The 10,058-nt window shown below is 57.3% G+C and overlaps 1 protein-coding gene across 1 annotated transcript; it reads left to right on the forward strand.

The window, feature by feature from the left end:
* Positions 1-1,624: 1,624 nt before the first annotated feature.
* Positions 1,625-9,959, forward strand: ITPKA (inositol-trisphosphate 3-kinase A). Its single transcript, XM_055536381.1, has 7 exons — positions 1,625-2,137; positions 7,823-7,919; positions 8,001-8,217; positions 8,358-8,562; positions 8,801-8,902; positions 9,197-9,268; positions 9,359-9,959. The coding sequence occupies exons 1-7, from the start codon at positions 1,649-1,651 to the stop codon at positions 9,560-9,562; spliced, it is 1,386 nt and encodes a 461-aa protein (XP_055392356.1). The 5' UTR covers positions 1,625-1,648; the 3' UTR covers positions 9,563-9,959.
* Positions 9,960-10,058: the final 99 nt, after the last annotated feature.

Here is a 10,058-nt window from a genome sequence, read left to right on the forward strand (position 1 = left end):
CTCCTCCAAACCTCTGTGCCCCAGAGAAGGTAGCCATGTGGCTTCCCAGGTTCTCCACAGAGGACTTGAGTATTCAGACTCCTGTATTTCCTTCTTTCTCTTACTCCTTCATTTCTTCGGTTTTTCTTCCCTCCTCCCACTCTTTCTTCCCTCCTCCCACTCTTTCTTCCACTCAATCTTTCTTCCCTAGGGATTTTCCCTTTTCTTCTTTGCTGAAGGCACCCACTGTCTCTCCTCCTGGGCCATTCTCGAATTCTGGATGAAGGGAGATAAGGAAAGAAGATAAGAGTTCCTTTCTGTCTTCATCAGCTCAGAGGCCATCCTTCAGAGGGCTGTATCCCCACAGGTCCCCCAGTAATCTCTAGGCATCAGAATCCCCAATGAGGGATTCTCTCTCATGGCATTTGGAGAAAAAATAGGAAATATTGTGAAATGCTGAGTTCTACTCAAAGCAGCCTTTGCAGCTCAGTTGACCACTAACACGCAAAGTGGCCAAAGACCTACCACAACGATGCTACTGAGGAGCACGCTGTGGTGTATGAGATCCTTCTCCAACATCAGCACTTTCTTCCCAGTTTCACAGCCACAACTCTGTGGGTCAGGTGAGGTTTACCTACATCTACAAGTAAGAAAATGGACTTAGAACGGTGACTAGACTGCCTAAAATCACATCTGGAGTGTGGTGAACTTGAGGCTGGCTCTTTGTCCCGCCCACACTAAAATTATTCTTACCATTTCGAGATATCACATCTTTCATTTTATTCTCACAGCAATCCTGTAAGGTGGACAACAACCCTGTCAAGAAAAATCAGTTCAAGGAGGAGGAATGACTTATTTCCAGCCCCACAGTAACTCCAAGCCCTGAACTCCAAAAGGAAAGTAGGAAGAAGGGCTCGCCGCCCCCACCCCAGCCTCCGCCAGGCAGCAGCCTGGGATGCTGGCCGGGTCTCCGCCAGGAAAACTTGGAGAGATCGAGGCCCCGCCCCCTGACCTTGTACTCTGCCAGCCTCGGGGATAGGGAGTGGGGAAAGCCTCAGCTAGTTCCCAAGACACAGTCCCCACTTGGGCACACGCCCTGGGGTGAAGCTTCCTGGGGAAGCCGAAGGCCTTGAACTCCGCGCCGAAGAAGGGGGAAAAGCCCCCGAGACCTGGACGCCTTAGCCCAGAATGGGTGGAACGAGGAAAGGAGCCCGAGGGGACCGGGTGCGAGAGCGAAAGCTGGAGCAGCTCCACCCCCGCGGGGTCAGGGCCCTTGGAATTGCCCTGGAGGAATTCCTGGAGGAATCCCTGTGGAGTTGGGGTGTCGAGCGCGGCGTGGGGCGGAGCAATCCTTCCGGCCTTCCCGAGCGAAGGTGGGCACTGAGAGGCAGCGAGGGCCAGGCCCGGGTTTTCTGTATATCCAGGAGGCCTGGGCTTCCCGGCCACCCCCGGAGCAACAGGGAGCCTTCCCGGCTGGGCAGGAGCCCAGGAAGGCCCGCGCTTTCTCTGAAAGTGAAAGGAGTGGGCGGGGGGCGCGGCCGAGGCGGGGCCCAGGCGGGCTGAGGCGTAGGCTCCGCCTCGGGGCAGTCTCGAGCCGGGGGCGCCGAGCGTCTCCAGTGTCCGCCGCGCCGCGGGCTGGTGGGCTCCGCCGCGGCTCTGTTACCAGGAAATGACCCTGCCCGGGGGCCCGACGGGCATGGCGCAGCCGGGAGGCGCGGGGCCCTGCAGCCCTGGGCTGGAACGGGCTCCGCGCCGGAGCGTCGGGGAGCTGCGCCTGCTTTTCGAGGCGCGCTGCGCTGCAGTCGCTGCTGCCGCCGCCGCCGGGCAGCCCCGGGCTCGCGGGGCCAAGCGGCGAGGGGGACAGGTCCCCAACGGGCTTCCGCGGGGTCCCCCTGCCCCAGTGATCCCGCAGCTGACTGTGACGGCCGAGGAGCCGGACGTGCCCCCGGCCAGCCCCGGGCCGCCCGAGCCGGAGGGTAGCTGGCTCCCGGCTGTGGGTTCGTCGCACCTGCAGCAGCCGCGCCGCCTCTCCACCTCGTCGCTCTCCTCCACTGGCTCCTCGTCGCTGCCCGAGGATTCGGAGGACGATCTTCTGAGCGACAGCGAGAGCCGGAGCCGCGGCAACGTGCAGCTGGAAGCGGGCGAGGACGTGGGTCAGGTACGGGCCGCGGGGCGGGGCCGGAGCGGGGACCTGCTTGGAGCTCGCTGCGGACCAACTCCCGCCCTAAGCACCCTCCCCCGAGAGTCCCCTTCTCCCTCTTTAGGCAGTGGGGTCGGTAGGAGGCGCCGGGCCAACCCCTCGCCTTGACAGTTTTAACTCCAGTTCTACAGGCGAGCCGCGACCCGGGCCCTGGGGCGTCTAAGAGAGTGAGGAATCCCCGAGACCCGCTACGGAGACCGGTGGGGCGGCGGGGCAGCGTGACTTGCCGGCCGTGAGATGGCTGGAGGGATCGGAGGGGCTTAGCGTTGCCCGGCGAACTCTCGCCGAGACGTGAGGACGAGCCTCCCTCTCCGCCGCCCCCTCTCCCGCGCCGCCGCCCCACCCCTGCCGTTGCCACGGTTTCCCTCTCCTGAGTGGGAGTGGAGCCGAGCTCCAGGCTCCGCTTCGCGAACTGCCGCCGTCTGCTCCCGGCGCCCGCACCAGGCTTGGACGCGGGCAAGGGAGGGGCGCGGGACGCTGCCCTCCTCCGCTTTGCTGCTCCTAATTCTGGCCGGGGAGGGTGGGGGGAGGTAAACTGAGGCTGAGAGGGTGGGACTAGTCTGCTGATCTCCGCCCCCGGTAGCCTGGATGTTCTGGGGCCAGGTTTGACCCTTTGATAACCTAGGCTAGGGTGTGGTGCAGTCATTCCCCGTGCCTGCCCCTCCAGGTCGTGCCTCGCCCAGGATAGCCGTCCTGTCCCCCTTGTTTTAATCAAGGCCAAATACTTTAAATAACTATCCGCGGTCAACGAGAAGGAGTTGCTCTAGATCCACGTTATGCAAGTGTCCCTGAAGTGGAGGGAGAGGCGAAGGGCGCCCTCAGTCTCTGGTGGCTCGGGGCTTGCCCAGAAGGGCGGTGAGAGCAGCGGACGTGCGCCGGGGCGGCCGGGCCTGCGGGACCTAGGCTCCCCCCGCGCTCGGATTGGACGAGGCGCGAGAGTCACTGTAATGGCTTGCAGTGGCTCCGTGATTCAGTTACCCCTGAGACTTACGTTATCCTCAGGGCGACTTGGTTTGTGACACAAGAAGGAAAAGGGAAAAGTCTCATAGAGCAGGAACCCACCCCGACACCAGGCAGAGGGTGTGGGGAGTCCCTCTCTCCTCCCTAGGGGTACCCCTGACCCCTGACATTTCTGGTGTAACCCTGTTCCCTGAAAGGAGGCGGTGCCGCCCGAGGGTTTCTGAGGCGGTGATGAGGGGCAGAGAAGACTCCTCCCTCCCTACCCCCGAAAATCCGGAGCAGTAACTGTGGGCCCAACGCTCCCCCCGTTCACATCTCTGAGAGCTGAGAGGCGGGCGCTGGAGGCAGGGAACCAGGAGGGCAGCCCCCGGCTTCACTCTTCTTGCTAAAGGCGGAGGAGGACCTGCGGCCCAGGACTGCTTACACGTAGGCAGGCCAGCTGGGGTCAAGACTCCGGGGCCCAGTCGCAGCTGTGTCCTGGGCGTCTTCGGCTGTCCTCTCCCACTCTGGGCCTCCCCGTCACCCTGCGCGGCAGGAGCTGGAGCAGATGGCTGTGGAGGGCCCTTCCAGCTCCAAGGCTGCGAGTACCAGGCCTTCCCAACCCCCAGCCCGCCGGGGCCTCCCCGAAGGCAAACAGCCACGGTGGTGGCAGATAAGCCAGGGCTGTTGACAGAGGCCGCTTGCGTCCGCGTGGAAGGGCCCGGCTCGGACTTTGCCTCGCAGACCGGCACAGCGCGCCCGCCTAGGCTGCCTTTAGGGCTTCCCCAGGCAGGAAGCAGAGCCCATAGGCTGGCTGACCGTGAAGGATGCGCCCGGGAGAAGGGTACTGTGGCAGCACTCCTCAACTCTCAGCTCTCCAGCCCCTTACACCTCCGGCCTGGGTGGATAACGTGAATAGCGGGAAGCCTTTGCGAGGCTTGTGTACATCCTTCACCTCTTCTTTCTAGAAGCCGCACACTGTGTGCCCAGAGTCTGGAGCTGGGCTCCCCCTCAAGGTAGTTGGGACTGGGCAGCCTGCCTCCTTCCTGCTTCCTTTCCTACGGTAGAGGGACGAGTCACTGGCAAGAAAAACCATACAGGCCAAGAGAGGAGTTGGGAGCCTGTCCCCAAGGGCAGCTGGCATGACATTCTTAGGCTTTGTCTGTCTCTTAAAACAATTTTGGGGGTGTTGCTCTAGCAGAAGAGAGGTTGTTTGACTCTTGTTCATTTGATTCTCTTCTCTCAGTGCTCCAGGATGGGTAAGGAGACCTGGATGCCATCCTGTCCTGGGCCCAGAACTCCCACACTTCACTTTTCACTAATTATAGAGCAGAATTTAGGTTAACAGACTTCCTTTTTAAAAAGCAAATGCCCCTGGGAGGGTGAAGTCGTGGGTCACTTATACCTTGGTGCAAATCATTTTATAAATTTAAACTGATTGTTCTCACCACCACCACCACCACGAGTGCTTATTTGATAAAGTATTGGGAACATGGCAAGGGGGTTGGGCTAGTAGAGAGCTTTAGCCAGAGTCTGGATGGCTGGAGGTAGGGCATAGAAGTCAGGAAGAGGGGAGATGAATACCAAAGACAAAGAAAGCAAAGGGCTTCTAGCAGAAGATACACAGAGTGTCTGGTGTGATACAAGAAGCTGGAGTCCTCAGGGCTTCTAAATAGAGCTCAGACAAAGGAGGGTCTGAGGCTAGTATTCAGCTAAGCTCTGCCCAGAAAGAGATGCTCCCTGTCCAGCCTCATGGGTGAAGAATTATCAGAGGGTCCTCCTGTGACTTCGTCAAAGACTCTCACATGGTCAGCTCTCCTGAGCTTTTTGTCCCAAGGTGTCTGGGTAGCCTCTTGCTGTGAGATGCTTTCTCAGACTTCTATTTGCCTGGGCCAGGCGATGGGGTTTTAACCCTTTTTTCAGCCAGGTTTCACTCTGTAACATAATAAATCTGCTTTCTGATATTCACACAATAAAAGCCTTACCTGCTCAAAAATATTTTCCCTGCTGTTGTTCATGTGCCAAAATCCCCACCCACTCGCCAAAGAATGATTCCCCAAGAACCATTCTGGATATATGCATCTTTTATGCATTATGTTCCCTGGGGGAGGTAGCTCCCTAGATGAAGATGGCAGAATTCCATGATGCTTGCATCAACTCCTTCCATATCTGACCCTATCCATTACTGGCAGAGGAACTAAATCCTGTCATTACCAACCAACCTCAAAAGGTGGCTGCGAGGGCTCAAATGGCATAACGGGTTTGAAAGCCTTCTGTAACCCACATGACTGGAAACAACCTTAGTCCTTGCTGCTCTTGGCTGATATGATCTCACAAAACTTGGGTGGGGAGAGTGGAGAGATAACCCGATGTTATCTCAGTTTGGGAGCAAGCCAATGCTATATTATCACACATCACTCAAGAGACAGTAGCTCAGGACTGCAGGTACTAAATCCTCTTCTACCAGCTCCACCTTTCACCTTCCAGCCTCACTCACTGCTCCTACATGATCGCAGAAGAAAGGATGATGCAGTTCTCCCATCTCACCTAACCCAAGGCTGATTCCATCTTCTACTGGGGTGGCTACAGAACTAGATGAACCCTATAATGAAGTCCATTCTGGCCCCACTGTCCCCCCAAATTCTGCCAGTAAGTCCCTAAAGCTTCCTGAAGCCCCACCACTAAACCCATCCCTTTGGATAAACTAAAGGTGTCTAGCCAACAAAGAGGGGTCCCCAGGCAGATCTCAGTGTTTCCCCAGAGATCAAAACACACTGCCTTGTGGCTGCAAACTGCTTCATCTTATACAAAATTCTTTTTCATACAGGGTCCATTTGACCTCTGGAACCTGCTGGGACAATTGGAATGTGGGGGTGGGTTTTGAACTTGAGCTTAGGGCAGAGACTGGGAGGCCAGCTGGAAGCAGGGATAGCAGGAATGTTAACTCTTTGAACTTTGATTGCCTTCTGTAAAATGGCAAAAGTTACCATCTCAGGCACTTACTGTGCATGTGCAGCAGCATCATGAATTTCAAACTGAGTGTGGGGGAAGAGGGTATAGGATGTGCCACTCAATGTACCTGGCACATACATCCTCCTGGAATTTTATTTGAGGATTCGGAGGTGGGAGAGTTTTATAATAAAACTTGGATTTATTATGCAGCATAATGCAAACCTTGTATGTATTTAAAGAGTGAAAAAGGGAGTTTTGAAAGAGATGTCATGCTTCTAGTGGGCTGCTTCTGGCTACACCCCCAGATCTCTGGGGATTGGACATGTGATCACACCCTACTGAGCCATGTAGGGACTTTGGGAAGAAAGCAGGAGCAATGCTGTCTGTTGGAGATGAAAAGCCTGGTGTGCAGTGGGCGGTCAGTAAATGGTGGCTTGTGTTATGGCAACAGCTAGGTCCAGAGGAAACAGGCTCACACAGATGAAATTCTCACTTGAGTTCACTCAGCTAGAAAGTGACAGAGCCAAGACTGGAAGCAACTTCGGACTCCCCCCTCCAGTACTGTGTCACTGACTCCCATCTCCTCCCCATGAAAGTGGTGTTATAGTCAGCAGCCTCCTCTGCTTAAGCCTCCACCCCAGTTCCCCCTCTCGCTCTGGTGGACTGAGTGAGAGCTGGATTCCTGGGGTCCAGCCTTGTGGAGGCACACATGTCATTCCTCTAAAAGGCAGGCGCCCTGGGAGGAGGCAGCAGACACACTCTTTAGATGAGCAAACCTGTGTGCTCCAGTGGGTAGACACAGGAGTGATGAGCTTGGTGTGGGAAGAGGAAAAGTTTAGAGTATCAGATGATCTCAGACTAGACACAACGGTCAAGAGGCAAAAGGTACACCAAAATCTCAATTTCCCTCTCAGTTTCATCTAAGATGACAGACCCTCCCCTCTGTATTCCATTTTCAAAACCCAGGTTTCTGGGTCCAGGTTGGGGCACCCTGGTCAACTGGTAGGGAGTGAGATGGCATCTAAGGATAGGAAGAGAGCCTTGGGGAGCACCAAGCCATTCTTTCTTCAGGCCCTACCAGGTTGGCCTCCCTGCCCTGGGCCTGTGTAATGATTTGTTTCCATGTTTGTCTTTCTCCCTAAATGAGAGGAACCAATGGTCCCAAGTATTAAATGATAATCCAGATTTGTGCAGGTAGTAGTGGTCCACACCAAGGAATGGGACTGGGAGTGGGGGCTGTCACACTCAAGTCTCATTTACCACTACTCACAACAACCTGGTGGGAGTGGTTATTTCCCCATTTTACGGGGAACTGAAGAAACTGAACTCAGAGGCTGCTCAAGCCCCAGAATATCCCGAGGCATTGGTAAAAGTGCAATGCTCAGAGTTTCCCTGTGGTAGACCTGAAAATCTGCATTTTTTTTAACATCACGAGACTGTTTTCCTCACAAAAGTCCCAGAACCTCTACAGAGCAGTTCCGTAACCTGTCCATGCAGCTGTGGAGCAGCAGAACTGAGCTTTCTGACGCTAAGGCTGGGGCTCTTTTCAGCACACTGGATATCTATCATCTCCAGGCGCTTGTCTCAGGGTCCGCCACACAGGCTCACGATAAACTTCCCCTGAGTGAATCGTTGAAGCTCCAGGCACGAGCTGCTTAGGGTAGGGTGGGACGGGGCGAGACCATGTTCCAGAGGAAGGATGGCTTTACTGCTGAGACGCTGACTGGCAGACCCGGGTCGTGTCGCTTTCAGAAAAGCCACTGGCAGAAGATCCGGACCATGGTGAACCTGCCGGTCATGAGCCCTTTCAAGAAGCGCTACGCCTGGGTGCAGCTGGCGGGGCACACGGGTGAGCACTGGGCCGTGGCGGGTGCGGGGCGGAGGCCGGGAGGAAGGGACTTAGGCGCCACTAACCAAGGTCTGCCCTCAGGGAGTTTCAAGGCAGCGGGCACCAGCGGACTGATCCTCAAGCGCAGCTCGGAGCCGGAGCGCTACTGCCTGGCGCGGCTCATGGCCGATGCGCTACGCGGCTGCGTGCCTGCCTTCCACGGCGTGGTGGAGCGCGACGGCGAGAGCTACCTGCAGTTGCAGGACTTGCTCGACGGCTTCGATGGGCCTTGCGTACTAGACTGCAAGATGGGCGTCAGGTACGCGTGCCCTGCGGGGCGTCTGGAAACCAGTAAAGGGCCCAGGGCGGGAATGAGCGCTCTACGCGTGCCCAAGGCGGTGCTCGACTAGGTCCCGGTGTGCGCCCGCTCACGCCGCGCCGCTGCCTGCGCCTCCGTAGGACTTATCTGGAAGAGGAGCTGACCAAAGCCCGCGAGCGGCCCAAGCTGCGGAAGGACATGTACAAGAAGATGCTGGCAGTCGACCCTGAGGCGCCCACCGAGGAGGAGCACGCGCAGCGCGCGGTCACCAAGCCGCGCTACATGCAGTGGCGAGAAGGCATCAGCTCCAGCACCACTCTCGGCTTCCGCATCGAGGGCATCAAGGTGGGCCAGGCCCGCGTCGCTTTGTACTTCCCGGGCCCTTCCTTCGCCCCAGCCCCACTGTGCGGTGTCTGTCCTCCGTGTTGACCTCCCACCCCGACTGCCCCCGGAAGAGGCACCCTCTGGCGGCCGTCTCGCTGTCCCTGGCATTCAACGTCCCGGGAGGTATCGCTGCGCTAGCCAGATCCTCTCCCTTTGGGCGCACACGTGGCCCCTGACGATTTCTGCCCACCTTCTACAGAAAGCCGACGGCTCCTGCAGTACAGACTTCAAGACCACGCGAAGCCGAGAGCAGGTGATCCGCGTCTTTGAGGAATTTGTGCAAGGGGATGCGGAAGTGCTGGTGAGCGTGGGATCCCAGAACCCTGAGATGCTGGGGAGCCTGATACCGAGGGGTGCCCCCAGGTCAGGTCATCTGACGCAACACCCTTCCATACGTGACCCCCATCCCAGTGTTTATCGCACTGCGCTGTTATTGCTTTACAACAATTCTGGGCTGCGCACCACGTGGGGGCCTGCGCCTTCTTCACCATGGTATTTGCCAAGCCAAGCATGCATCGTGGCGTTCTTCATAATCTCACAATCGCAGAGGTTCAGTTGGTATTTAATTTGTCCTCCCCTTCTCCACCCTCTCCAGAGGAGGTATCTGAACCGCCTGCAGCAGATCCGGGACACTCTGGAGGTCTCTGAGTTCTTTAGGAGGCACGAGGTAAGAAGGGCAGGCTCACGTGTCTGTGGTCTGTGAGGGAAGAGGGTGGAGGGCTTCTCCACCGTGGCCTGACGGTGGGGGACTCGGCAGGTGATCGGCAGCTCGCTCCTCTTCGTGCATGATCACTGCCATCGCGCCGGCGTGTGGCTCATCGATTTTGGCAAGACCACGCCCCTCCCTGACGGCCAGACCCTGGACCACCGGCGGCCCTGGGAAGAGGGCAACCGAGAGGACGGCTACTTGCTGGGGCTGGACAATCTCATTGGCATCCTGGCCAGCCTAGCCGAGAGATGAGGCTGGGCCCCTGTCCCTGCTGACCTGAGGGTCTGACAGATGGAGCTGCGCCTGCGTCCCCACCATGCATGCAGGCAAGAGAGACTGAAACCCCGCGATGCGGAGCAGTGCATACCGCCCTGTAGGGACAAGTGCCAACCACTGTGGGACACAATGCACGCGCAGGGCCTGGCCCCCTACAAGCCCCAGTGTTCCTAGAGCCGCGACGCTCATTAAGCGGGGTATGGAGGAGGAGAGCGGGGTAAGTGGCTTCTTCTTCAGCCCAGCTCTTCTGAGGGGGCTCCATACCTCTCCAGAGAAGCCAGATAAAGAACTTTGTTTCACAGGCACTAGATCTATTGGTCTGAACTCCCACACTACAATGGACTCCTCTTCCCAATAAAACTCAAAGACACCAGCTTTGACTCTGGGCTCATCCCCTCCTTCCCTCTGGTCCCTTCTTTCTTGGTTCCCTAGCATCTGTCAGGTGCATTCAGATCACTGTGGTCTATGAGAA

Source organism: Bubalus kerabau, chromosome 10 (assembly GCF_029407905.1).
Source record: "Bubalus kerabau isolate K-KA32 ecotype Philippines breed swamp buffalo chromosome 10, PCC_UOA_SB_1v2, whole genome shotgun sequence".
In the NCBI taxonomy this organism is placed as follows: Eukaryota; Metazoa; Chordata; class Mammalia; order Artiodactyla; family Bovidae; genus Bubalus; species Bubalus kerabau.